Source organism: Chlamydotis macqueenii, chromosome 8 (genome assembly GCF_036417535.1).
Source record: "Chlamydotis macqueenii isolate bChlMac1 chromosome 8, bChlMac1.mat, whole genome shotgun sequence".
Taxonomy (NCBI): Eukaryota; Metazoa; Chordata; class Aves; order Otidiformes; family Otididae; genus Chlamydotis; species Chlamydotis macqueenii.
The window spans coordinates 13,617,815-13,645,791 of NC_141563.1; the positions used below are offsets into that span (position 1 = coordinate 13,617,815).

General features: G+C 43.5%; 2 protein-coding genes across 2 annotated transcripts; one reads left to right on the forward strand and one right to left on the reverse strand.

Moving 5' to 3' along the window:
* Nucleotides 1-273: 273 nt before the first annotated feature.
* On the reverse strand, nt 274-5,476 carry LRRC52 (leucine rich repeat containing 52). Its single transcript, XM_010128862.2, has 2 exons — nt 4,342-5,476; nt 274-1,411 (listed from the first exon to the last, which is right to left on the reverse strand). The coding sequence occupies exons 1-2, from the start codon at nt 4,964-4,966 to the stop codon at nt 1,167-1,169; spliced, it is 870 nt and encodes a 289-aa protein (XP_010127164.1). The 5' UTR covers nt 4,967-5,476; the 3' UTR covers nt 274-1,166.
* Nucleotides 5,477-5,890: 414 nt separating this feature from the next.
* On the forward strand, nt 5,891-21,128 carry NUF2 (NUF2 component of NDC80 kinetochore complex). Its single transcript, XM_010122091.2, has 13 exons — nt 5,891-6,061; nt 7,097-7,171; nt 8,630-8,706; nt 9,401-9,462; nt 10,375-10,472; nt 11,062-11,135; nt 12,974-13,070; nt 14,090-14,152; nt 14,914-15,051; nt 16,184-16,324; nt 17,130-17,305; nt 19,144-19,279; nt 20,288-21,128. Exons 1-13 carry the CDS (start codon nt 5,939-5,941, stop codon nt 20,435-20,437), a joined length of 1,410 nt encoding a protein of 469 aa, XP_010120393.2. The 5' UTR covers nt 5,891-5,938; the 3' UTR covers nt 20,438-21,128.
* Nucleotides 21,129-27,977: the final 6,849 nt, after the last annotated feature.

Sequence of the window (27,977 nt, forward strand, 5' to 3'; positions counted from 1 at the left end):
ATCAGCCCCGGCTGCGGGGAGCTGGTGGTGATTTGGACGCGGGGTTGTTCCGTGCCGGTGTCCCCCAGGCTGCACGTCTGTCCCCAGGACATCCATATCCTTAGCAGACTGCGCTGCCGCCCCCACTCCCAACCATTTTTGTCACCATTATACCAAAGATTTCAGCTTTGATTCCCAGTCTACGCTTTAATGGCTATAAGCCACCACGGTCATTTATACCACGCTTGCTGAAATCTTCTGCTTTCCCCTTTTATTTCACCAGATGCTCCAGCGTTTCACACGTGGAGTTGCTGTACTCGATCATGTAAGCAGATACTTCCCTTGGCAATTACCAGTGTTAGTGACATGAAGGATCTTTCTTACATCTGCCTTTATTCTGGTCTGTATGTGCAATCCTGGGACTTTGGCGTCAAAACGCAAGCCATTTCCAAGAATACTTGGAGTGTGTGTAAGCAATATTTTTTACTTTTAAAAAAAGTATTCCAATTTTAGGGATATATGATACAAAACTGGAGCTGGACTTGGCAGTTCTGTAAATGTTCATGCACCAGTGGAGGTGCAAGGGGTCTGGCTGTGGGGGGACAGATGGTGTCTTCTGCTGTCACTGGTGTAATGTGGAGGAAAGCAAGATCCAGTGGGATCCTGGGCCCCTAAAAGTCCTGGTTTTAATCTCTTTGCTCACGTACCTGCCTTTCCACAGCAGAAATTTCTCAGATTCCCTGGGGCTCTGGTGAGCTATGTGGGCTGGTCCCAATAAGCTCTGCTGGGCCTTCTGGTGAAAAAGGCCTTGGTGAACTCCCTGGGCTACAGCAGAGTGCTGGGGCCTTTCCCATATCCCAGGTTGTACCTCTTCAAGCCAGTCCCTATGGCCCTGGTTTTGTGTGGTCTCATGGTAAAGCGGGAGTGTAAATGCCCGGCACTATGCACACCTCTCATGCCCCCTCTCAAAATTAATATTTTGCCAATGTCCTGAATCCCAGTGGAAGAAGAAATACGGAGGAGCACAGTGAATGAAACTAGAGCACAGAGACTTTTCTTCTCTTGCAGTTTTATTTCACTTCCAAAAAAAATAGCATCTAGAATCGGATATCGTGTGGGAAATTGGGCAGGAAGGGCCTGCCTTCAGATCCCACAACGGGAGTTCAAAAGGATTTGTAAGGCTGATCCTAAGTGACAGTGTCTTCCTCCTCCTCCCCCTTTGAAGTGTGGACTTCGTAGATGACAGCACAGATGCCAGCTAGCCAGGCTGCCACAGTGCCGGCAAAGAATATGCAGAAGCCAACGAGACACAGAAAGATGTAGTCTTTCTTGTACAGCTGGGTCAGGCAGTTGAAGTGGAGCTGTGCCTCCACTGCAGGCATTTTCAGGGCACGCAGGCCTTCTGGGGTGTAGCAGGTGATGTTGTCAGCATCTGCAGAGGGAAAAGGAGAAGCAAGACTCTCTTGCCTGTGTCTTAAGCATTAATGAACAGGAGTCCTGCTAGAAAAATGATGGAGGAGTTTGCTAAACTCTAGAAAAACATCTGCAGGTTTCACACCCCTCTCCCTCCATGGCTTAGTTAAATCAGGCAGGCAAACCACAATTGCCAGGTTGCCAGAATTTCTGTGGTGTTGCTGCCATAGGAAAATACTGCCCGTTGGATTATGCCACTGTCCCTGAACTGTTCATCTCTGCTGATTGAGCACTTTTATTTTAATATGAGCACTTGTGATTGTTTGTTTGTTTATTTTTAATCTCAGACACTTTCTGAAGTGATATAGCCTAAATTCTGCTGGAATAATGAGGCTTGTGCGCATTTGACAACAGCGGTTTGCAGTTAGGCGTAGCGTTACCTGCTCTGTGAGAGAGGAAGAGGAAACTCATCAATGATTCAGTTCCACTGAACTAACGACTATACCCTGTCATATTGCAATATATGCAGTGATAAAACAGATGCTGGCTTTTCCCTCTGAAGTTAGTGAAGTCTGAGTGTGGTAAAAAGCACAGTTCTCCTTTTGACGTCTGTAGAAGCACGGTGTGCTCTCAGCCACGGCCCTCTCCCTCCCCAGCCGGTTTTGAGCTCCCCGGGCTGGGCGGCTTTACTGCGCCGGGCACAGGCTGGTCGCTGCTTGATGTGCTGCATGGATGCGCCTGAAAGAAAGGGAGCAGTGGAAAGGAACAAGCTACAGGGGATTTATATTATATTACATTACATTATACCATGTATTACTGACCATGGGCTCCCTGGATTCTTTGGCTTTCCCACTTACCAGAGCACGGCACAGAGATCTATACTCATACCTCCAGACTTTGTTACCTCATCCTTTCCTACTCCTGCCCTCTCAAATTGCCTGCAGTGAACTTTATTCTCCTGTTTCAGGGTTCAGTGTGTTATCTCCAATCTTACTGCTAAGAACTTTGGCTTTCCAATTTTCCAGAGCATGGCACAGGGATCCATACTCATACCTCCAGACTTTGTCACCACATCCTTTCCTATTCCTGCCCTCTCAAATTGCCTGCAATGAACTTTATTCTCCTGTTCCAGGTTCAGTGTATCTCCAATCTTAGTGCGAAGAACAGCGCTTCTTTTTACACTGTTCCGTAACTGCTTGTAACATGTATGAGGAAAATAAAAAACTTTACTGTCTTTAGGGAGCTTACTATGTCTAATAAGACACAGAGACGTCCTTAATTTGGTTCTGTCCTAACACCAGCTTCCAGTTGCCCTTCCCTTTTCTCCCCTGGGGCTCTTTTGTCCCCTTTCTTATTCCATGGACAGACTTTCTCAAACAATTCCTCTTTCGAAGCTCACCATTGTGCTGTGCATTACCGAAGACCAAGCATTCTTCACTAGTCTGTGCTGTGCTGTGTTCCTTTTCAGTTTGGAAAATCAACTTCATGTGCTGCAGCTGCAGAACAAAGCCTTGCCCTTGGGACCCCTGTTTTCCTGGGAAAGGGAACTGCTGGTCACCCTGCTTCATGAACACTCGGTGTCCACAGCCCTGTTGTAAAATCACTCAGTACAACAGGAAGCAGCTGATTTTGGCATCCCAGATGATGTAAGTCTTGGAGACCCTGTTTTCAAGAAATGGCTTTTATTTAGAAGCAAGCTGCACTGTGCTGCTGCAGCCTGTGGGACTCAGTGCTCACCTGCACTGCACATACATTTCTTATATTGGAAAACTTAAAATAAAAGAGAGCCAGTTTGCTCTGGGTTGCTGGAGGAAGAGTGGGAACATACGGAGCCTCCCAGCCATAAGGATACAGATGCTTTTCTGAGTGCAACTTGTGTTCTCTTTCATTCTGACCATCAAATGTCAGCTGGGACCCAAACCAGAGCACCCATGGGAACAGCAAAAGGTCTTTCACTGACTTCTGAGCATTGGATCACAGTTTGATACAGAGAATCAGTCAAATGTACCTGCTCTGAGGGCTGAGGAGCACTGTGACAGCTGGAGGTTGCAGGATTTGTGAATTTTATCTGTCCTAGCACAACAGCTGCTGTGCTTTTAAGGCAAAGGGCATTGTGTACGCTCTCCATGTAGAGAAACGGGTTCAGCGGGGAGCAGGGTGTGATCACAGCCCCACAGAAGTCAGCAGCTGAATTCTTGCTGGCTTCCACACTACCCAAACTTTACCTGGAGACCCTGTCAGTGCGAGATGAGAGCAGAAGAGGAGCTGACTGCCTTTCAACCCGGCTTTGTTTTCAGCATTGAGCAGAATTGCTGTAGAGGTTGCACAAATGAGGTCTGCCTGCCAGGCACAGGAAGAGGCTGGCAGGAGGTGTTTGAGGTGAAGGGGACACTGGCCAAACGATGGAGAGCTGGAGAGGCTGCCCTGAGCATGTCCGAACGGAGGCAGAGAGCAGTTACACAGAGAGAGAGGGGTTAACTGATCACTACAGACATCCTGATACTGCAGCAGCCCCAAATGATCAGAGCAGATGGAGACAAGGCAGGAAATTCCCAGCAGCAGCTTTCCCAGCACAGATCTCCCCAGAGCCACGTTGAGCTCCTCGTTCTTGGTACTGCAGCCACGGGGTGCTGTGACTCGTGGGCACAGGGACACCTCCTGAGGCTGGAGCCAGGTGTTTTAGAGCAGCAGCAATGTCCTAGCTACAGGCTACACTTCCCTGACTGTCCTGAGGATGTGAGCAAGTGTGACTCTCCGTGGGTGGAGTGTGTGTAACCCAGCTGCTCCGATCCATGCTCTGTGCAACACCAGAAGATGGGACCCACAGTCGGCATGCAGTGGCACAGCCCTGTGAACTGAAGTTTTGGAAAAGAGAACAGAGGGCCCTCTCCATTCCACACAGATCTGCAGGAGCAGGGAGGAGAGAGGTCCTGCTCACACAGCCCTCACCTGGAAAATGAACGTTGCTCTCTGTCATCCAGGTGATGAAGTCCAGAAAGGAACAGTTGCAGTGCCACAGGTTGTCACTGAGTCCCAGAAACCTCAGGTTGGGCAGGTCTTGGACAGTGCTGGTGTCCAGGAATGTTAAGCCTGTCCGGCTCACATCCAGATGCCTCAGCCAAGTGTTGTTGGCAAAAGCATCCTTCTCGATGGCCACAAGGTTGGGATTGTCTGAGATCTTCAGCACCACCAGGCTGAGAAGGTGTGAGAAGGTGCTGAAGGTGACCTGTGTGAGGTTGTTGAAGCTGAGGTCCAGATAGACAAGCTTGGCCACACCAATGAAAGTGAAATCCAGGTCATCCCCCAGGAGGTTCTTCCTGCAGTCCAGATAGACCAAATCAGCCAAGAAGCTCAATTCCACTGCCGGCAGGTACGAGACGTTGTTCGCTGCCAGAATCAGCTGTCTGGTGTCCAGTGGGATGGCCACAGGGAACTCCTGCAACTGCTGCCCTGTGCAATTTACTTCCAGGTACTGACAGCTACACCTGCTCGGGCAGTTGATCCTTTCCGATGCCATCCCCATCCCCAAAAGAAACATGAGGCTCAGGGGCTGCGATCTACCTGAAGGAGACATGGCCTAACACCTTCCAGGATGCTCAGCCCTTTGGGGACCGCGAGCAGCCCTAGGGAAGCTGCGTTACCCTCACGGCCATGCCGAGGAGGCGTCCGGCTGCAAGGCTGTCGGGAAGCACTTTGTGTCCGCGACTCACCTGACTCCTTGGCAGAGCGCCCGGCTGGAAACCGAGCCCGGTTTCTACATCGGCAAGTGCGGAACGGTGGCTGGAGCGTCTCTGTGTCGCGCTCGGTGCCAGGTGACACCTCTGTGATGCTGGCGGCTTGCAAAAGCTGCCCAGCTTTGGGGACAGTGCGCTGGCCTTGCTGATGCCCCTTTCGGCTGAGCAGAAGCGTGGGGAAGAAGGCGTGTGTCGTGCGAGAGCGTCAAAACCGCGCACAGTGGGTGCGAACAGTGCAATTTTTGTCACAAAGGGTGTCAAAATGGAAGAGGTGGTTAGTTGTACTGATTAAGCAAGGGAGCCCAGCGCTGAATTGGCTTTGTCTCCCTTCAGGAGGCAGGAGAATGCAGCTAAGGAGGTTGTTCCGGAGGCGTTCTGGGCATTTTTACTCAGGAAAGGCTTTCCAAGGCCGCCTCAGCTCCCTGTGCCGACCTGCCGTGGCGTTGCCCCGCCTGCCCCTCCGCAGGAGGCCCTGCCCCGCCCCCGCCGGCTGTAGGTGCTCCGAGCAGCGCTTGGCACGACGAACGGGCCACCCGGCGGCCTTCCCCGGCCCGCCCCGACCGGGCAGCCGCTCCCCGCCGGCAGCAACCGGCCGCCTCCCACCGCCCCTAACGGTCAACGGCCTCTGCGCGCCGGCGCGGGGCGGAGCCTCATGGAGCTCCGCCCCCTACAGGCAGGCGCGGCCGCGGATAGGCCACCGGGGCGCGGGGGCGGGAGCGGGAGGCGGTGCCCGCCACATTCAAGCTGCGAGCGGTGCAGGGAAGGGGAAGGTGGCGGTTGGCGGCGCGGCCGAGTTGTTTCCTGGTGGCGGGATGGAGACGCTGACCTTCCCCCGCTACAGCCCCGACGATATCATCGGCTACCTCCGCAGCCACGTCCTGACGGGTGCCGAGGCCCGCAACCTGGTCAAGAGCGACGTGTTCGGTAACCCCAAGGTGAGTGAGCGGGAGCTCGGGGCTAGGCCCGGGCCCCGCCGCTCTCAGGCAGCTCCCTGCCTGTCCTGGAGGAAGGCCCTTCGCAGGCCACAGCCCAGGAGGTTTCCTTTCCCCTGTCTTGCTCGGTGTTTGGAGTAAGCGAGGGGGTCAGTTTTTCCAGTGTGGCGGGTTAGTTACAGGGCTAAACCTGGGCCTTAGCCTCTCTCCAGCTTGAGAGAAGCCTCTCAAGGCTCACCAGGGAGGAGGTGGGATCATAAACGGACAAACACGAAATTACACGGTCTGGTATTCCCGTTTCTGTGCAAAGTAGGTTAAAACAGCCATTGTTTGGCATAGTGTCATAGTTACAACAGCCTAGTTGATCAACTAATGCTTTTAAACCAGTCCTCTAAAAAACAACCCCTCCCTGCTCCACCCCCTTTTTTTTTTTTTTCTTGTGTCAATCAGACCATTAATATTAACATGATCTTGCAGTGTCCTCAATGAAAGAAAAGTGGTTTTAAAATCCAGTTGATGCCTCAGTGTGATTCCTTGTGCTGCTATGTTAAGTGCTGCTGCCTGCTAAAGGAGGAGGGAATGATGGGATGGTCATTTTTTAAGAAGGAAGAGTGATTTAAAGTGCTTGTGGATTAGTGTTGTAAATTAATAACTGTTTGGCTTGTAGCTGTCTTTTCCCCCTCCATTTTAATAACACAATGAAGGGCTCTCTTTGCTGTGGGATTATAGTTTGTGACCTTTTTTAGATTTTTGGTGTCACTTGGTTTGAAAGCCACTCGGTGAGCAGCAATGTAATGAAAAACAATGCACAACTGTTGCAGGGTTGTAGTTGTCTCAGCTGATTGCTCTCTCTTATAATTGTATTATCAGATAGTAATGCTTGAACTGCAAACTACTGGGGAGTAGAACTTGAGAGTCTTGGTGGCTCAGTGAAATCAGTCTTCATGTGTTAAAGGCAGAACTACTTCTATGGTCTAGTCTGGGAGCCCTCAATAATCAATCATATGGAATACTGATTTGTGTCCTTTCTTCTTGCAGATTGAAGTTCTACACATGATTTACATGAGAATCCTGCAGAAGGTATATGGAATCCGCCTGGAGCATTTCTACATGGTATGTCTGTAGTGACATGTGAAAAGAAAAAAAAATTGCACTTAAGAAATTAAACATTGAAGTATCTCCCTCTTCTCACTGGCAAGTGACTTACTGTTTTGTATGTTGTAATTGCATGAATGGGAGCTTACGAATTCTGCATCTACTGCAGAAAACTTGTGTGTGAGATGTTGTATAGTATGGGCATTTGTGTTTGTGTTCAGGGAGGCTACTACTCTGTTTCCTTAGGCAGGAATGAGAGTGCAGTACTGCAGTGCAGTCATTAGCATGGGTCACTTACCAGAGGTAAACGAACCTGAGAGCATCCTCTGTGGGCTGTGGCTGAGATCTGTCTGGTTATGTCTGAGAAGTTGCTTTGATCGTTGCTTCTGGTGTGGAAGTTGGCTGCAGCTCAAGATACTTGTAGAAATAGTGGTTTTGTGGTTGTGCTGCCTCTTTTTTCTTCTTTTTCTCCATGGAGAGGAGGCTCCTTCTCCAGTAAATGAACTAGTGGGCATGAAGAAGAGTTCAAGGGCTCACTTAGCACTGTAGGCTGTAAGGAAAGGCTCTGTGGAAAGCCTTCTCCTCCTGCAGCTAACCTGTAAATTCTTTTATTTGAGATGCTGTGGGTGCCAGAAATGTCTCTAAGGTGCAGGAGGGACTGGACAAGCATGTGAAGGGACACCATCTCTGGCCTTGAAAATACATACTGTCTTCTTGGGCATCTGCCTTTAGCCATGGCTGGAGGAAGATCGCTGCTTAGATGTTAGACTGGTCTAGAAGGAAAGTAGATGTTGCTTTTAGTGTTTGATCCCCTCCACTCCCCCAGTAACTGAGAGGAAAATAAGAAGTGCAGCTGGGGGTTAACTGATAACTTAAGTGTTAATCAATAAGGTATCTTCTGACCCTGTTAGACAATAACTGATTCTTGAAAATGAGAGTAAATAGTATTGTCTTGTGCCATTTTTGGATAAACTGAAAGGGAAGATCGTATGTGCACAAGATAACAGTTCTTCACAGACAATGACACTGGCTGAGATGCTGTATTATGAGATTTAAAATATCAGAAAAGGTGACAGCGTACCACTAACTTCTGACTTCTTCATAAAACAGTTGAGTGTGTGAATTTTGGGGTGTTTAAAGAAAGAGCTTCTTATTGTTAGGTATGTAATGCAGAGACTGTCCTTCTGCACCAGTTTTGAACAAACTAAAACACAGAGTTTGAATTGAATTCCAGAGTTTGTAATGTTGCTGCTGTAGTTATTATTGTCTTTAATATTTTGATGAGCCAAAACTAACAGTTAAAATAGTTTGATTAACCTGATGGCATTCCTCAGCCTCCAACATGTGTTCCCTGTGAATGGGGAGACCATCCTTAGTGTGTTTACCCTACTTGAATTGTCTTATGTCATGGAAACAAAACTGTGTATTTTTGTTTAAGTGTTCTCTACTTACACATTGACTCTCTTTACACTTTAGATGCCAGTCAACGTTGACATAATGTACCCACAGATATTTGAAGGCTTTCTACCTGTTTGTAATTTGTATATTCACATGTAAGTAGAATATGCTACATCTGTTCAGTTGCTATTCCTTGTAAAGGTCCAATTTACTAGAAGTAGTGAGACTTTATGCCTTTTTTGCTGATGGTTGTTCTACTGCTTGTTAACTGTGAGCAAAGGGAAATTTGCAGATGAACAGGGCATAGCAATGTTTAATAGAGTAAAATTCTCAGCAGGCAGCTAGCTACCTTGTAAAAATGAATGTGTTAACTAAATAATGCAGTCTCACCAAGGTGGAGCACAAATCTATACTCTGAATGGCTAGAGGGTCATCATTACACCTAGAAGAGGGATCTTAAGTACCTGTCGTGTACATTTGCTGTCTGAATTCTATGCAGATATCTTTGTTAGAATGAGGTGAGTGTTAGACTTTAAGCTTCCTTTCAGTTGTAAGGGGAGAATTGACTAACAATTAAGTGTAGGAATTCCCTAGTTAAGGTGAAAAGTTGTTCTGCAAGCAAGTATTTTGTCTATAGAAGTCTTTGAGATGTTGTAAGAATACAGATTTTTAATGCTGATCTGTGTGTGGAGTCCTCCTGTATTATTCTTCTGAGACTTACTGTTGTTATGTGCTTACTATACATATGCTCTAGGATGAGAGGTCAAGATCTGTATTTAGTAAATGGATATAGCACAAAAACTGAGTAACGGTCACTGCAGATAAGGTTGTACTTTGTTTTCCTTGCAGGGAGCGCTTCCTTCCAGTGTGCCGAATTAATGACTTTCAAATTGCTGATGTTTTAAACCCAAGTAAGCAAGTGTGTTGTAATCCTTGTGTTTCCTGGGGTGGTGGGTGTCACTTGGTATCCAGCTGCTTCTTCTCATTTGGCATAGACAGATGGGCATCCAGTGTGGAGAACTGTCCCTGGCGTCCAGCTACGCTTCTGGCCCTTGCTGTGGCACTTAGACAAGCTGGTTCTAATGAGCAGTTCTCTTTATTCCTTTTGTAGGCTAATCCAGTTAAACTGAGGGGAGTTTTGAATGCTACGGGTCTGTTGAACTGCTGGGCTGGAGAGTGGACTGTAACATACTTGAAATAATGTAAGAATAGACGGTAGTGAAAATTATCCTGGCAACTCTGGTATTTCTTATGCTGTTGCCTCTGTAGGATACAATTGAATTTTTGCTTCACCCATTTCAATACTTGGCTGTGGTGATTCTGGTACAACAAACAAATTGGAAAAAGCTATTCTGAAGAACTCTTTCACTTCTGACTCTGTCTTAGATAAGACATTCAAGGCCTTTGTGATCATCTTTCCCAAACTTCGCTTGGAATAGAGCGAAAAAGCCCCTGCAGTTCAAACTGCTGTATTCAGTCAGCCTGGTAGTTACAGTTAGGCTCTGTCGTCAGAGTTGTAGTTGAAGACTGACACGCTTTCTCTGAGACTTCTGTTTTAATCAAAGGCTATATCTTAATAGTCTTTCTCCTAGGTGCCATTTTCATTTGCTGGATTGTGTAGAATTGCTAAGACACTGTAAGTTCATAGCTTAGTGCTAGTTTTAATGTAGTCTGTGCAATCTTTGCCAGGTGAGCGGGGGAAGAACTAATTTGGATTTTGTTTTGTAATTTCTGTCTCTGAATTCTGTTTTGCCCAACTCCTTCTATGCAATTGCAATGCATTTAGAAAGCAGAATAGTGATGGTTTGCAATTCCTGTTTCAGAAACAAAGAGGACAATTCGCTTCTTGAGCGGCATTCTCAACTTTGTGAATTTCAGAGAGCTCCGACGAGAGGTCTACTTGGAGTTACAAATGAACTATGTAAGATTGGGTGCCATATTACTCCAGATACCTACTTTACTATAATTAATGTGAGCTGGGAGCATAAAGGATCTGGTTTTTTAACTGCATGTTTAAATAACACATTGGAATCTTAAATGTAGCCAAGTAATACAGGAAGGTACTGGTTTAATATTTTGGAAAACTTGTTAAAATTATATTACGTGTTATAAGCATACACAGCTACTGTAAATGGTTTAAGAAAAACCTTTGCAGAGCCCTTGAGGAAACATGTCAGTTTAGAAGAGTGGATGAGCTTGTCAATATCATAAAGGTTTCTGTGTGACCATGACCCAGTTATTAATTAGGGTATTATCTGAAGTTTTTTTTTCCAGTAATTTATTTGATAGTTTAGCCTGGTAAGCAAAGGCTTGACTCTTCACATCGTTTTGAGAAAAGATAGATGTAACTGTCAGTGGGCTGAAGCTAGAATTGCAGGTGCCTTCTCTTCTGACCATTTCAATAGTTTAGAGGTGGTGCATTTCGTGTGAAATAATAATGAGCAGGGCTCAAATAGAAGCCCAGATAGAAACCACTCTAAACAAAAAAAAAATCTCTGAATAATTTGCAGAAATCGTCTATGGAGAAACGACAGCAACTGGAGACTGCAAATCGGGAGGCAGCAGTGAAGCTGGAGAAACTGAAGTGAGTATGAGGAGTAAGCACTGAGATGCACTACTTGACTTGGCTGATTTTCCTGTTCAGTGCGCACAGTCTGGACAGGCTGGGTCAATGGGCCAAGGCCAATTGTATGAGATTCAACAAGGCCAAGTGCCAGGTCCTGCACTTGGGTCACAAGAACCCCATGCAACGCTACAGGCTTGGGGAAGAGTGGCTGGAAAACTGCCTGTTGGAAAAGGACTTGGGGGTGTTGGTTGACAGCTGGCTGAATATGAACTGGCAGCGTGTCCAGGTGGCCAAGAAGGCCAACGGCATCCTGGCTTGTATCAGAAACAGCGTGGCCAGCAGGAGTAGGGAAGTTATCATGCCCCTGTACTCAGCACCTTGAACCATGTGTTCAGTTTTGGGCCCCTCACTACGAGAAATACCCTGAGGTGTTGGGAGTGTGTCCAGAGAAGGGCAATGAAGCTGGTGAAGGGTCTGGAGAACAAGTCTGAGGAGTGGCTGAGGGAACTGGGGTTGTTTAGTCTGGAAAAAGGAGGCTGAGGGGAGACCTCTACAACTACCTGAAAGGAGGTTGTAGCAAGGTGGGTGTCAGTCTCTTTTCCCAAGTAGTAAGCGACAGGACAAAAGGAAATGGCCTCAAGTTGCACCAGGGAGGTTTATGTTGGATATTAGGGAAAAATTTCTTCACCAAGAGAATTGTGTCAAGCATTGGAACAGGCTGCCCAGGGAAGTGGTTGAGTTGCCATCCCTGGAGATATTTAAAAGGCACATAGACATGGCATTTAAAGACATGGTTTAATGATGGACTTGGCAGTGCTAGGTTGGACTCCATCTTAAAGGTCATTTCCAACCTAAATGATTCTATGATTCTATATGGAGTGCCTAACTGAGTAGTTAAGCTGTGTGATTTGACAGAATTGTTTGCTAACTGCTGTAGGAACATTCAATTTGAGCAGACTTGAGTTCTCCTCTGGCCATTGTCTGACATTGTTGCTGATTAGCCTCCCTGGGAAATAAGGCAGAACACACAGAGATGTTGCTGTTGGGTTGTACTCAGAGCTACAGAAGTAGCTCTACTGGTGGTAGACTAGAAGAGTTGCTGGCAGAAAACAAAAATGTGACTTGAGGAGTATATGGTTGCTTTGAGAGGATACTGTATTTTTGTATGTTGGGGACTATGGCGAAACTCTTTGCTGTTATCGGTAGTTTTTAGTGATATGTCTTTGTCTCTTCAATAGCTGTAGGAAGCCCATCTTTAACTTAATAGATTTTTTAACTTAAAAGTTGTCATCCGTAGTTATTTGACATGGTTACCCCATTCTCCGTTTCAGGCCATCTAGTCCTACTGCCTGTGTCTCTGCACCATTAAGTTTTGGGTTTGCTTGTGGATAACAGGATGAAGTTTGCTAGTTTCCAAGATAACTTTCAAAACAAAGAGGTTTTTTCTCTGATGGCTACTCTTGGTATTTGCTAGACAGGAGGTTCTCTAGCTAGCTATAGGTCTGCTGTAATAGGAGCTGTTGATATGGCAGGTAATATTATGCAAATTTCATAAATCAAAATCGCCACAGAAGTTGGTGGAAGCATTGTTCTTTTGTGCTTTGCTTAATGTAATCTTTTAAACTTAGTCTTCTGTTACGCTTGTACTACTTCTTGCCAAAATAGCTCTCTAGATCATGCTTCAGCTACAAAATTTTACAAGCAAAGGAAGATAAGATGTATTAAATTGAGACTGTCTTGCCCTGATTACTAAAGCTACTGGTTGTAGACTCTTTGGAGAGAGTGATTATTCTATCCACTGTACTCTGACCAACTATAAGGATGCTGAAACTATCCAATATCTATTTTTTGCTTAGCACCGTTCCAGTTGAACATCAAGCAGAAGTCAAGCAACTGACAGATAACATTCGAGAACTGGAGCAACTACTAAGGCAAGACTATCGTCGGAAACAAGTATGATCTTGTTATATATTTCTCTGAAATGCTATTATGGCTTCTGATCACGAGTGCTCCTTATTTCTGTTGATTTTTGTTCCCCTCCTCCTTCTACAAAGGATAAAGGGAACTTTTTAAAACCAAGGTCACTGCAACACAATGTTTTGTCTAACTCCTAGTATCAACTCTTCATTTCAATGGAAGGAATGTGAAACATACTTGAAGTCAGGCTTAGGGAACACAGAAGTGTATTTGGCTCTTTATTTTTGAAATGCATTACTGCAGTGACTTGGGAGATACCTGTGCTATTGTTCAGGTGTGATGTGTGTGTTTCCCTATTGAATTTTTGCTTTGTTTTCCACCTGAATTCAAGGAATTGGAACTGGAGGCGAGACATGGTGGGAAATGAGGCTTAAAAAGGGTTGCCAAGGGAATGCCTGGAAAAAAGAGTAGGATTGATTGCAGGGCTAACTTTCCAGCAATGGCAACTTGCCTCTAAGGTCTCATAAGTAACCTTTTCAGCTGCTTTGGAAAATAAATAAAATAGTTGTGGGGTGGTGTGTTTTTTCTTTTTTGTTGGTTTGGTTTCTTTTTTTTTTTTTTGTTAAATTGTCTCTCTACCATTGATATTATTAACCATGTGATTGACTTCTGTATTATTTGGGACCTTGTATTAACTTAGGTTTTTTTTTTGGGGTTTTTTTTTTTTTGTTTGGTTTTTTTTTTTTTTGTCAAGGACAGTGCCTCTGGTGAAGGAGGTTGTGTGTGTATAGCACTGCCAGGGTCATTAAGAATAGAGTTAGTCAATCTTTTATCCCTGTTCCTAGTTACCTACTGCTGGCTGGTGCTCCCAGTGACTTTTATGACAGTCCTTCCCTGTCTTTTAAATCTCATGGATTGCAGTTTTGTCCCATAGTTGTGGCACTCCAAAGAAACCATAAATGGGATGTCTCTTTTAGGCAGATCTATGATAGAAGGGTAAAGGAGGCAGCAGTTGTAGAGATGCTTATTTAAAGTTTGTTGCTTTTTTTTTTTAGACAGCTTTGCAAGAAGTGATTTCGCAAAAGAAGTCAGTTATTGCAGAGAATACCCGAAAACTGGTAAGTACACCTCTGTGTAGGCTGTAGCTTGCATCTCGGATGAACTAATAGATCATCTCTCTCTTTCTATGATCAAATTGTTGGAGCTAGGTAATGTTCAGGTAATTATTATTATTATTTTTTTTTTAAAAAAAAAACTGATTAGGCTTCATGTCCTTCCCTCATGGAAACTTTACTGTAGTAGCTCGTTTTGTTGTGGACTTCAAATAACACATCTCTGCAATGTAAAGCTCTCTGTTCAGGAAGCTGATCTTTTAAAGGGCAAGACATCTGGACTTCTGGGAAGCTGTGGGCTTACCTTAGGTGCATAGAATGGCTAATGAGGCAGTGACTGACCTGGTGGGGACAAAACAGGAGTTTTTTGAGAGGTTGCACAGGAACCTTGTTGCTTCTGCTGGGTTGATACAGCTGGTTCTGAAACCCTGCAGTGACTGCCATGGTTGTCCTATGGGAGGGATTCTGAAGGAGAGAGTGGCTAGTAACATGTATTGGCTGGAAGGCTTTTTCTGGATTACTAGTTAAATGTTGTTCTTGTAACTTAGTATTGCACCCCATAGGCATGTTCAGGGAGTAAAATGGACTATTAATGCTGTTCAGACAAATTTATTTTTAAAACAAACTTCCTAAGGAGGAATGACTTAGAACAGAGAAAAGAGCCTGTCAAGTCATAAGGTCCTGGCAATCCACGCCTCTCAATTCCTTTTTGTTCACTGAAGTGCTAAAATTGCTAATATTGAAAGTGTGTTTGTCTTGTTTACTAGAATGAGCTTAAAGTGATGATGGCTACTTTGAAAGAAGAACAAGAACAGCTGAAATCAAAGATTGTGGAGAGTCCAGAGGAACTGAAAAATTACAAAGAACTGATGAAAGAGACCGTTAAGAAACTCAAGAAATCCAAGGTGAGGTTTTCCTCTTTCCACATAAGGAGGTATTCTGTTAGAAAAAGCACGTTTTACTGAATTGTCATCTAGAACTGCTTCCTGAATGACTTCTAGTAAATAACGAACAGAACAGTGGCTAGTCTGAAATGAAATCACAGCTTCAGAAAAAACTGAACCTTGGTTGTGGGGGTGTGGGTTTTTAAATTTTATTTTATTTGTTTCTGTGTTGGTGGGATTTTTGGTGTTGACTTGTGGTTTTGGGAGGGGGGTGGTGTTGTGTAGATTTTTTTTTTTTTTTTTTTAATTTGTGTGTGGGTTTTTTTTGTGGTAGTGTTTTGTGCTGTTTTGGGTTTTTTTGTTTGTTTTAGTTTGGTTTTTTGTTGTTTTGTGGTTTGTTTTTTTGTTGGTTTTTTTTGTTGTTTTTTTTTTTTTTTTTTGAAAAGTTGTATTGCAGTCACTGCTGCTTTGTCCTCAGTGAGTAACTGTTTATTTGTGAAACTAGGTGTAAAACTCCTGAATCTAGACTATACCTGTCTGGCTGCTTGCTCTCAAGAAATGACAATATTCTGGCAGCTCACAAATGTCCTTGGATTTAGAACACATGCTTCATAGTACCTCTGTTATCATTCACTGTTTCTGCAATTCATAGCTGTCTCCACTAGTATGCTGAACACAGAGTTTCCATCCTAGCTTTTGGGGTTTTTCTTATAGTACTGTCCAGTCTTTAAATGTCTGTAGTTCATGATTGCTCGTGCATCAGTGAAGCTTACATAACTTTGTTTCCCTAGGTATTTTTGTTCTAAAAGTGTAAGCTGTATTGCTATAATTCCAGGCATCGGTTTTATGATGCTTTACATAACTCCTATTGTACTAGTATAGAATTTCTTCACTGTGCAGCTTTCTTTCTGTCCTGAAAGCTCTTATAACAAGCTAGTTCAGTGTAAAACACTTGTGTCGCTTTTTCCTGTGCTTTTCAAATAAATACTTTTTTTTAACAAACTGAAGATCTAATTTCAGTAACTATTAAATATTAATTCCACTGTATATTAAACAACGAGGGAATGGGTACGAAGTCAATATGCATTAATACAATACAAAATATCTGCTGAACTCTAAAGCTGTTTCAATAATAGTCTTTTATTTTTTAAAGCAAGAAGTTATTGAGAAATATGAAAGCTATAGAGACCTGGTTGAGGTTCTGCCGTCATGCCAACTGGAGTTGCAGTTATATCAAAAGAAGATGGAAAGACAGGGAGCAAATGTGGAGAGACTGGCCAGTGTATTATCAGAGGTTTGTATTATCCAAATTATATCTGGTTAGGGAGAACTTAATGTCTAAGCTTGATAGATGATCATCAGTAAACGTCTGTATTTTGAAAGTTCCCATCTCTCCTCTGTTCCAGAGAAAAATAAACTTTAAAATCTCATTCTTAAAAACATTGATAAAACATAGCTACTGCTTTGCTGCATGTCACTAGCTAATGTACTATTGACCACTCTTAGTAGTCAAAGCTTTTGTTGCCATAGAAACCCAACCTAAAATAGTTCGAACTGTCTTGGGACTTGTGGTCCAGTTTCTTCTGTCTAAAGAGCAGAAACTAAGAGCAAAAAAATTAGTACTTTGAGAAGAGTCATGTCTTAACTGCTTTTAACTCTATTAATATTACTAAGCTAGCCTTTCCCTGATGAAATGTTTGTCACAATACAGTACCTTGCTATTTGCTGCTCAGTTTTGGGAGAATGTAATTGTTAGGAGTGTTTGGAAAAATAAAAAAAACAAACCCTATGCAGTTACTTGGGATATTTATATAGCATATGTTCAAATTACCCTTGGCTAAGAGCTATAGCAGAACTTATAGTAACTCCTGAAAAATCATTTTAAGTGATGGGATCTTTGTCCATTTGGATTTAATTAAATTAAGATAAAGACTAGGGAACTGGGATTTAACTGGGACAATTAGTTAGCGATCAGATCTTCAAAAAGCAGGAAGCTAGTTCTAATCTTAGTAAACTAACAAGGTGTGTTGTTTTGATTTCCAACCCCCCCTGCCCCCCCACCTCATTTAACTTATTTCCATACTCTTTATGTACTCTAGGTCAGAAATCTGGAGGACCAGCTTGAGAGTGCTCAAATAGAGCTGAAAAAAGGAAAGACAGATGAAATGTCCTTAAAGAGACTGGTCACTGCAAAACATGAGAAGCTGTCTACAGCTGAAATAAGGATAAAGAAGAAGCGTGAAGATGTTGAGCAATATAAGCACACTGTGTTTGAGTATGGATGAGTTGACATTTCTGCATGATGATACTTTATGTCTTCGTTATGTGCTACCAAAGTTCGCTTCTGGTACAAACATGTAGCTTAACAGGAAGAAGAAAATGAGTGATGTGGGATAGCTTTGTATGAAGACCAGTAATGCTGCAGGCAGGGACTTTGGGTCTCAAATCAATAATTGCAATGTGACTTGACAGCAATTCTTTTATTGGAGCACTAATTTAATTTATAATTCTTATTCTTGATTCTTTTATCTTCTTAAAGAGAATGTCACATTGGGATAATTTTCCAACTTATCAGACTTCAACAAAGCCCCATTTGCCTTTCATGAATTTTTCATAATTTCCCTTGCCACTTTTGCTCATTATCAAACATGTTCAAGACCCATGGGGAAATGGGGCTCGTATCTCAGAGGAGTATTATCCTGACATGATGCTTCTAAAACAAAAGGAGAAGTGTCATTTGATCAAAGCCTCTTAGCCCATCTTCCTTCCTGCTGTATGCTGAAGGCAAGTTGCAAGGCAGTGCTTACAGCACAGCAGTCATTTCTGCAGCAGCAAACTGCAGCATTGTAAGATTGTGGCTTCACTGTGAGATTAGAAGGGCTGAACCTTTATAAGGGAAGCTTATTATATAACTTTTTTTTTGTATGCAGATAGGACAGGGAATATGGAAAATTATTGACTGGGTAGATTAACTATGATGGAAGAGAGCTCTTTTTACATAGCTGAGAGAGTCAGCTAAGGCTTAGTCATGCTGAAAGGTTTGTGAGGTGTGTAGAAAGGCAGCAAGACTTGCAGGCTTCCCTTGCTCCTTATTTTGTATACTGTACCAGCTAAAGGAGATTCATTGAAAGCTATTTTACCTTCCAAATAAAGAATGAAAATAATACAATTTAATGTCCTTTATGTTAGAAGTTGCTGCTGATTTATGTGCTGGAAATTTCCCTTCAGTGGTAAAATTAGATGCTTTCATAAGCAAGAAGGGAAGGGAGGTAACCTTGGTTTGAAAACAGGAGTTTCTGCTGGTGAATAACAGAATGTGTCCTGACTCTTCCCTTGAGGTAGGAAGATGTAAGTAGGCTCTCGCTAAGTATGCGTGATTTCAGCCGTTCTTTAGAGAAAGCAGCTGCTGCAGGTCCAACTGTAATTACTGTACAAATGCTTAGTATAAACTGGTGGGTGTCTTTTGCACTTGAAGTCAGAGTAGACCTCCTGTTCCCACACTACCCCTTTGCTGATTATGTGACATCTCACAGCTGGAGCTATCTGAATTTACCTGCAAGCTAGGGAACTACTATCTGGTCTTTCTTTGGGATGCAATGAAATGATGGACTGGGAGTTGTAGATAACATATGTAGATGTATGGCATTAGAGCTCGAACTTGGTGGTAGGGGATCTGAGGCTGAGGAAAATGTGTGACTTCCCATTATGCTGAAATATCAAGTTCAGCTATATTGCTTTTAACCTAGTCCAGTGGCTGGCCTTTAGGCAGGGTTCTTCACCGACACCTGTACTGCATTACTCAAAGGCAGGAACATGCAGTGTCCAGCTCTCTGAGCTGGTTCCACTGGAGTCACTTGAGTTGCCTTGATTGGTGGCAAGTGTGGATCTTTAACATACTCCTTCAACTCCACTTGGAATTTCACTTCTTATACCGAACTTGTTCTAGTTTAAAAACTGGACAAATTTCCAAGTGAGCAAGTTCTGTACAGCATTGCTTCTGGAAGCTGTTGGTTTCATGTTTATAAAATGCAAGCTTTGCTTGTGGTGGGGTTAAGTTTAATCTGGAATTATGCAAATGGCTCAGTACTAATTTTTTTTTCCTCCCACCTTTAGGTATTGTAACAGAATTCAGGAGAAGAGGCGTGCTGTATATGATAAAGTGACAGCCATTCACAAGGAAATCCAACAGACAAGATTCAAAATTCAGCAGCTGAATGAGAGTGCTGAAAGAGAAGAAATGAAAGCCAAGGTAAGATTCCTAAAGGAATCCTGTTTGATATTCTCGAAACTGATTTTTAACTTGGGCTGTGTAGATAAAGGCACACTTATTGGCCCTAAAAACAGGCTGTTCAGGTCATGGATGGGTGGATAGTGGGAGGGAGAGCACTTCTTATTCATGGTTGCACTGGATTGCTGGGGCTAGTGCTCATCCTTGTCTCTGCAGGCTGTAGATGGCCCACAGGAGAAGTGGACTTTGCAGACCTGAGAGAAAAGACTCTAGAATGATATGATTGCACAGTATTTGGGGAGGTGAAATTAAACTTGTATCTGCTACAGGCACAGGTGGAAAGACTATGCTAGTTCCATGATATCCATTTTTGTATGGTACTTCCAGCTCTAAAGAGTCTGATTATTTTATTTTCTCTTTGGCCCCTGGGACTGACCTGTGAGGCTTTACACTGGGATGGGCAGTACTGTAATCCTCCCAACAGTCTCCCTCAAATGCAGGACCACCTGCGACATCATGAACCCTTTCTTCCTAGGGTTTCAGGAAGATGGCTGTCCAGCTCAGCTTTGGAAAGAGGCAGAAATCCTGATGGGTTGGGAGTAGGGGATCACCATCTGCCTGTAGGGTCTCAGCCTATCTGTTCATTACTGAAGTACTGTCCATGCTGGGAGGATAATGGTAGCAGTCACAGTGGCAGAGACCTTAATGACACAGGTTAACACAGAACGGGGCAGTAGTAGTGTGAATACTGGGCTAGTGCTGGTTGTTTGACCAGCTCAGTATTATGACCACTAGAGTTACAACAGAATCATAACATTGAGATTTTGCTTGTGGCTGCTCTTATTCTGCTAATGTTTTGTAACTTTCCTGTGTTCTGTGAATGCTGCTACTTAAGCCCAGGACAAGGTACCTTTGAAATCACTTGAGACCACCAAACCACTCTCACTTAAATCCTTATAAAGCATAAACATTAACTTTGCTGATGGAATCCTCCCCCCTCCCTCTTTTTTTTTCTCCACCTCTCTCTAGGAGATATACCTAAATCTGAAGGCTGGGTTGGAGAAGCGTCATGAGTCTCTCATTAAGACAGTAAAGAGCTATGCAGCCTCAAGAGAAGATACAATTGCTGAACTGAAGAAGGGGCTGCTTAGCATTCAGACTCCTGGAAGTAGTTCTTAGACCTGTCTTCACTTCTATTCCACTGTTATGTTTATCCTCGTATCTGAACTCAAGAGCTTGTGCTTTGTATGGGATGGATAATTATTCCAGGCAAAAGCCAGCTTTTTCAAAGAACATGTCAGAACACATTTTGCTTTCTAGACAGATCCTGATGTTGTGACCTTGCTCATGTGGATAAGAAAACACTTGGTTTAGCCTGTTTGTGTTGGTTCAGTCAGTATCTGATTTTAGTGGTAATAATGCAGGTCTTGCTCACACCAAATTGCTTGACATTTAGACAGAATCCTGCTTTTTTTTTTTGTATGAACTGTTCTGCAACTCTGATCTGAGAAGATTTGTCATTTTGTTCTGGCCTGAATGGACACACTGTTCAAGATAAGTCAGTAACAGGCAATGTTCCTGATGAAGCAGTAGCATCCATGTAAATGCCAACTTACTGTCATTGCCAATATTGGTGACTGTAGTCAAGAGTATCACTCTAGTTAACAGTGTAGTACCTCTAGATGCTTGAACTCCTTGTTTCTGCTCTGTTTGGTCTTGAACTCTCATCTGTGTTTATTAGAAAGTCTGTGTTTGGGTGCTTAGTCCTATTTAAAAAAAAATTACATATATAGTATTTTGTACCTTAACTTCTGGTGGCACTGAGTTTGCCACAGTGTTTGTAATTATTTCTGGAAATAAAATGTTAATTTTAAAAATAGTTGATATCAGGATATTTAACCGTATTTTTCTTATGTCTTTTTCTTCTCCACTCTGCTACCTGATTTGGGATAACATTCCAATTTAAAAACTTTGGTTTGTACACATGTGGGAATGTGTACTACTACTAAAAGTTTTTTATAATGGAGGGAGGAGGATTCAAGTCTGTATAGACAATCTCTTTCTGTTTTTTGTTTTGTGGTTGTTTTTTTTTTATTCTTCAACTTCTCTTATTAGCTAGAGGTGCTAGCAACTCAGTTGGGAACAGCAGGTGATCATCACTTCTAAAGCTCTTACTGAGGCATCAGACCATTCTAATGATTCACTTTGAGGTTTTTTCTTGTATTGTAGCATGTGAGACATGTCAGTGAAAGTTCATGTTAAATCTGTGAATATTGACCTAGGACAAAGCTGCTCATAGTTTTCCCATTTCCACCAAATACAGTTTGTATGATAGGTGTATATGTAACAAAATTTTGCAGTTTTAGGTGAATGTACTCTTCGTCCCAACAGTCCTGCAATGCTGTGCAGTAGCATTTTGTGTAGAAACTGGTGAAAGTTTAGCTGCTAAGATAGTTGATATTTTTTCCAAGAGCTAAAGATGTTAAGTACACTCAAGGCACAGAAGAATTCTTTATGGATTTCATGCACTAGGCCACACATAGAATAATTAGTGATGTTTTAGATATTGTGCTTTGGAAGTGAGTTTTTAATGAATCTCTCTGTGCTGTGTCTTAAAGCATTATGTTCTTCATGTGCAGGTGTGCTCCACTCCCTTTGCTGTAACATGGATTCTGGAGTGACAGATACTGTCTCTCATTGGCAATGCTTGCTAATGAACGTAATATCTGTGCAAAACTGTGATATTTTTTAGGTGTTTCCAGACTTAAAATACTATTAAATTCTTGGAGAGATAGCAAGGCTTATGTAGAGTTTTCCCTGAGGTTTCTTGAGATATCACAGCTTCTCCTGTCCGTTTAGCCTATATCCCAGCTCGACAAAATACAGGAAGCCAAGCATTCCTCCTTCTAACCTCTCTGAGAATTCTGGGGTGTGGCTTATTTTTCTTTTTTTGATGATACTATAGATATTAAAAGTAAACTCATATGATTTGATATTCTGTAGATGTAACAGTAGTACCTGCTTTCTCATAAAGACTGGTTGGAAGTTGTGTTCCACAGTCTGGATGTTACAGTAGCTCTTGGGAAAGAGATTCCCAAAAGCTTCAAATGGATATTGCAAGGGATCACTCTAGCCAGCAGATGACTGTGACAGGATAAGCTTAGTGTCCTTCGGGAAACTGCATATAAAGATCAAGATTCTTAGGCTAGGGAGATCGTGCTCGTATAGCCCAATGGTTAGGAATTTGAAGGACAAAGAAAATGCTAGATTTTGGTTCCTTCTCTCAGGGGTTTTGCAACACCAGCTGTTGGGTAAAATAAAAGGCTGCAATTCCTGTAGAAGCAAAGCTTCTGATTTCCACGACAGGTTTATGTATTTCCAATAGGTTCTTGTGCCTTCAGGGTGGACTGTCTATTTATGCCTAAAATATCTATGAATAAAACAACCAAAACTATGTTTTATCTAGAGATAATTGATTCCTGGGTGTGACTCTACTGCTGCTTTTCAAGAACTTCTGGTCTTGAACCATATGGGAAGGCAGTGGGAGGAGGTTTACTGTGACATGAATAGCAGTGAAGGATGGCTTTGCTAATGCGATACAGCTCAATTTCCCTCAAGAGGGCAGTGTTACTCAAAATTTTCTTGGTGTGTTTTTTTTTTTTCTTTTGTTAGTAGTCTTGTCTAAATGCCTAGAGTCCTATGCCAAGGCCTAAATCAAAGAAAACTGCAGAACTCCTTTATTTTGAGACACTGTTGTGAAATAAGTGAATTATAGATGGACATCTATCATGAAACTGAGAGGAGGGAATAGCCAGGTTAAACTTAGTGGAATGAGACCCTCACTGCCTTCCCTGTGGTCTACCTGTGAGAATAACAGAATGTCAGTAGCTGCTATACAGCTTGGCATAACACTGCTTAAATGTGTTTGATTATTTTTTTAAATGTACTTCAATATTTCATCTTCTACATAAAGCATGTAGCAAATTTGCGTTGTCCTGCTTGGGCTGCAGTTAAGCTAGGTGATCTTTGGAAAACCAGAACAGGCTGTAGCCCTGATCTGAGCATGCTAACCCATGTTGGGAGATTTAACACCTATCCATCTTTGGAGAAGCACCCTGTAAACTTACCTCTACGTCTCTGCTTGAGTAGCCAGGTCACTTCGATGCCAATTCAGATTAATATAGAGCAGAACCCAAGCACTTGCTTTGTGCTCTGATTTAGCATGATCTGAGTCTTACCGGAGTTTTAATTTATGGAACCTTCATACATCAGGCACTAGCTAAGATCACCTAGAAGGTCAGTGTGAATCATGAAATTGTAGAATGCGTTGGGTTGGAAGGGACCTTTTAACGATCACCTAGTTCCAACCCCTCCTGCCATGCTTCTGATGCAGCCCAGGATGCGGTTGTATTTCTGGGCTGCCAGCTCACATTGCTGGCTCATTGTGAGCTTCTCATCCATCATTGCTCCCAAATCCTTCTCCTCAGGGCTGCTCTCAATCCATTCTCCACCCAGAGCCTGTATTTGTGCCTGGGATTGCCCTGACCCATGTGCAGGATCTTGCACTTGGCCTTGTTAACCTCATGAGGTTTGCATGGGCCCACCTCTCCAGCCTGTCAAGGTCCCTCTGCATGGCATCCCTCCCCTCCAGTGTGCTGAATGTAAAACAGGTTGGTGTTGTCAGCAAACTTGCTGAGGGTGCACTCTGTTCCACTGCCTGTGTCACGTACAAAGATGTTGAACAGGACTGGTCCCAATACTGACCCTGAGGAACACCACTTGTCACTGGTCTCCACTTGGACATCGAGCTGTTGACCACAAGTCTGAGTGCGGCCATCCAGCCAATTTCTTATCCCCTGAGTGGCCTGTCTGTCAAATCCATGTGTCAAATGCATTAACTCCATCTGGCTAGGATGGAGTTAATTTTCACCTGAGCTGGGAGAGGAGCCGAGCTTGTGGCACCTGTGGTGGGGGGACACAGCTGGGATAGGTTACCAATTAGCCAACAGCTGGGACAGTTTGCCTAAATTAGCCAAAGGGCTGTTCTGTCCCATGTGACATCATGCTCAATACATAAGTGAGGAGGGTGCTGAGGGGAGCGTCCTGCTATTTGAGAGGCAGCTGGTCATGAGGATCCACTGTGAGCTATCGTATGGTAAATTATGTGCTTCAGTATTTCCGTTATTAGTTTTGTTTACTTGTTTTCAATCTGTTTTGTTCTCTTCTGTTATTGTCTTAAACTTTTTTTTTCTTTCAACTCATGAGTTTTGCCTTCTTTTCTTTACCAATTCTCCTCTCTGTCCTACTCGGAAGTTGGGGGAGTGAGTGAGAGACTGTATATCTTGGTCCTGAGGGGAGCTAAACTATGACACTGTGTCTCTCCAGTTTAGAAAGAAGGTTGTTGGGCAGGACAGTGTCAAATGCTTTGCATAAGTCCAGGAAGATGATGTCAGGTGGCTATCGTTTGTCCACCAATGCTGTAACCCTGCTGTAGAAGGCCACCAAATTGGTCAAGCACAATTTGCCCTTAGTGAAGCCATGTTGGCTGTCACCAATCACCTCCTTATTTCCCACGTGCTTTAGCGTGGTTTCCAGGAGAATCTGCTCCATGACCTTGCCAGGCACAGAGGTGAGACTGACCAGCCTGTAGTTTCTTGGGTCTTCCTTTTCCACCTCTTTTTCCCTTGAATATAGGTTACCACTCAGAAGGTCAGTTCCTAGGAGCAGGAAATTTAAGATGGGTTGTCTGTTAGCTTGTCCGCAGCCTGACCCCAAACCTCCTTCCTTAGAGTCAAACAGTTTTAGGTTGGAATTTTTTTTTTTTTTAAAGTGTGTATGGGGGGAGGTGGGTAGAGGAGAGGAGAGGGCATGGAGCTTATCAGCAGAGTTGTTGTATGCAGCTGTTGTACTGCTGAGGCAGTGCTGTATGTTAACACCGAGAAGAAAATGTCTCCTCTTACAAGCTCAGACGTATGAACGTCCAGAATCTACGTGAGGACAGCACAGCTTGAACTTCCATTATTTGTGAGTATGCTTCCTTTGCACAGATGCTACACACTGTAAACTATTAAAAAGGAAGGTAAGTGTCTCCTGCCCACGAGGATGTGCTGCCTCAGGGAGGACAGCGCTTTGTTACAGTTTTTTGAATAGATTAAACCAGCTTTGGTATCTCTGCAAGCGGAAAAAGTAGTGACAGGTAAGATGGGAAATGAGTAGGCAACTTAAATTATGGCTTGGCACAGCGTGTGAATATGAACAAAATTTTAAAGGCTGGTGTGATACCTCTTTCCCTGCTTGTATATCTTGCTGGTTCTTTCCTTATGAAGGAAGGAAGCCTCTCCCACTCCCCTATTTTGCCTTTTCTCAAAGGCTTTTCCAGAAAGAAAATCTTCAGAACTTTGTTTCAGAAGCTTAGGCTTTGGGCAAAGTGAGGAGGGCTGGGTGAGGCAAGCAAGGTTTGTATTTTCCAGCAGCTCTTTGGGATCTTTTTACTTTCGGTTGTGGGATGAGCTGGAACGGGAGCTGGGGGGGGGCGGGGGTGTGTGTGGCCACTTGGTGGGGCTGTTGGCACAGACAGTGGCGCTGAATTCCCGTTCTGTTTCTGCCACAGCTTTGCTGAGGAAGCCGAAGGAAACTTGCTGAGTCTGCAGCTTGACATTCATATATTCTAGGACTAGCCAGGACCAGATAAATGAAAAGTAAAAATTTCTTTTATGTAAGGATTTCAGACAACTGATGGTCAGTTTTGCTTGAAGACCATCCAAAAAACTGAAAAAAAGCTGCTGTGTCTTCCAACTGGAGGCTATGAAGGTATTTTGAGGTTGCCAGTACCCATGAAATCATCTTGCCTTATACAATAGTGGGACTCAGCTTTGCAGTGCCCTTTTACCCTTAGTAAAGCTTCCTCAGGCACTGAAGCCACGTTTAGCTGGTGTGGAGTCTCTAAAGCTCACTGACAGGTGCTTCCATCTAAGGATAGGACCCTTTAAGCTGCTGGAGTAAGAGCTAGTCTGCAGAAAGGACGTAACAGAGCCTGCACTTGGTAGTAACCTCCCGGTAGTTTGTGCAGGTGGTTACTCTAGGAGTGAGTTTGAAAGGCTCACGTATGCGGAGCCGTGTTTTGATGTTGAGATGAGGAGCGTGTGTGCGTGTTACGAGGTTGTGAGGTGCAGAACAAGCAAATGGAATCTGGTGGATAAATGCTCCTGTGCAGTGAAGTCTTGCATCTGGAGGGACATTTTCCTTTTGGAAAGATTCTCCTGATGCTTCCATCAGGATTAAGGGTAATCTTTCTTATTATAGTAGAGTAAAATAAATGGCTAGAGATAACTGGGAATAAAAACAAGGAAAACTTTGAGCTGAATATCCAAACTCTCTTTGCCTGCAAAGTGCCCCATTTTCCAAAGCTAAAAAGGGGAACGCGCTAGTTCTTGAGACTTTCTAATCGGGGACAACTATAGGGTACATGATGAAACTCCATAGCATTTCACACTTAGTTAGTCTTTCTTTCTTCTGTGGCGTTCAAGGGACCCTCTTAATCTGTAGTATTTTCAGTGCTACCATTTCTATGAAAATAGAATATTGATTATGATGGACTTTCCTGATGCCAGTGGACGTAAGAAAAGAAATGGCAGGTATGTATCAGCACTGCTGCAATACACTTCTGTTCCTTCAACCCCAAAATGTTTGGGTGATCCCTTGCTGTTCTGCAGTCCGCTGCTCCGTAACAGTAGTGTGCCTCCAGAGTGGCAAAACCCAGTAGTAGTTCTTAAAAATTGCACTGATGTTTTGCAGAGTAGAGACCAAGTTTTTATTTTGTGTGCATGCATGACTTGATGGGGATTGGGTTGGGTTTGTTCTTCTCATTCTTTATTACCGTGTGTCACTTTTGGTTTTGTGGTGCCGATGGGCTTGGATCAGGCTTGGCTCTTGCAGTGCTGTGTCTTGTGTAACAGTCCCTGATGGTCTCTGCCCTACAGTTCTGAATATCTGAAAGAGACAGTGTGACAAGTAAGGTGAAATGACCCTTCCAGGGTGTCCCTGTATGTGAATCTTTCCCAGTTTGTAGGAGTATTGCTAGATTCTCAGCTGGCATCCTCAAGTTGTACACGTATAGTCACTGGTGAGGCCTGGGCTATCTGACATGGAAGAATCCACAAGACCTTGCTTTGCTTCTTGCTGTGTTCTTTGCTTTGGTGTGGCTGTCTGACTGCACTGCAAATACAAAGTCCATTTCCAGGGGTTTAGGTTGTTTTTTGGATTTGGTCTCATTTTCTGCATGGAAGGTTCCAAGGCAGAGTTGTTACAATTTGGGAGTAAACATCTGCAATGCCTAGAATAAGACAGGTCCTTACAAGTACTAAATCACAATCATTAGAGGCACGTGTCCCTGACTCTGGGAGAAGGGAGGCTTAGATGTGGTCTTCCCCTGAATGAAGCTTGAGAAGGCTCAATTTTACTACCATGAGGCTTTTCTCCCTTTTTCCTCAAGCAGAAACAGAACAACATGTCTAGGAGCTGAGTTTCCTAGTGGGTAGCAAATTATGCAGTATTTCTTGCAAAAGAAGAGTTTGGAGGTGGTGGCAGTGATGTTTTGAAAGGTTATGTACCAAAAAATATACTCACAAAGAGAAGTGGACGTAGGAAAAAAAATTTTTTTGCAAGCCCCACTGGAGGGGACTGGAAGAGGCCAGTGTTTGTAGAAGATGAACAAACAAAA

Excerpts from the sequence above, each read along its gene's own strand:
- NUF2 (XM_010122091.2), top strand. The coding sequence starts at position 5,939 with ATGGAGACGCTGACCTTCCCCCGCTACAGCCCCGACGATATCATCGGC. Across the intron at positions 8,707-9,400 it reads TGTAATTTGTATATTCACAT|GGAGCGCTTCCTTCCAGTGT; the intron begins GTAAGTAGAATA and ends TTTTCCTTGCAG. Across the intron at positions 9,463-10,374 it reads TGCTGATGTTTTAAACCCAA|AAACAAAGAGGACAATTCGC; the intron begins GTAAGCAAGTGT and ends TTCCTGTTTCAG.
- LRRC52 (XM_010128862.2), bottom strand. The coding sequence starts at position 4,966 with ATGTCTCCTTCAGGTAGATCGCAGCCCCTGAGCCTCATGTTTCTTTTG. Across the intron at positions 1,412-4,341 it reads GAGCAACGTTCATTTTCCAG|ATGCTGACAACATCACCTGC; the intron begins GTGAGGGCTGTG and ends TTCCCTCTGCAG.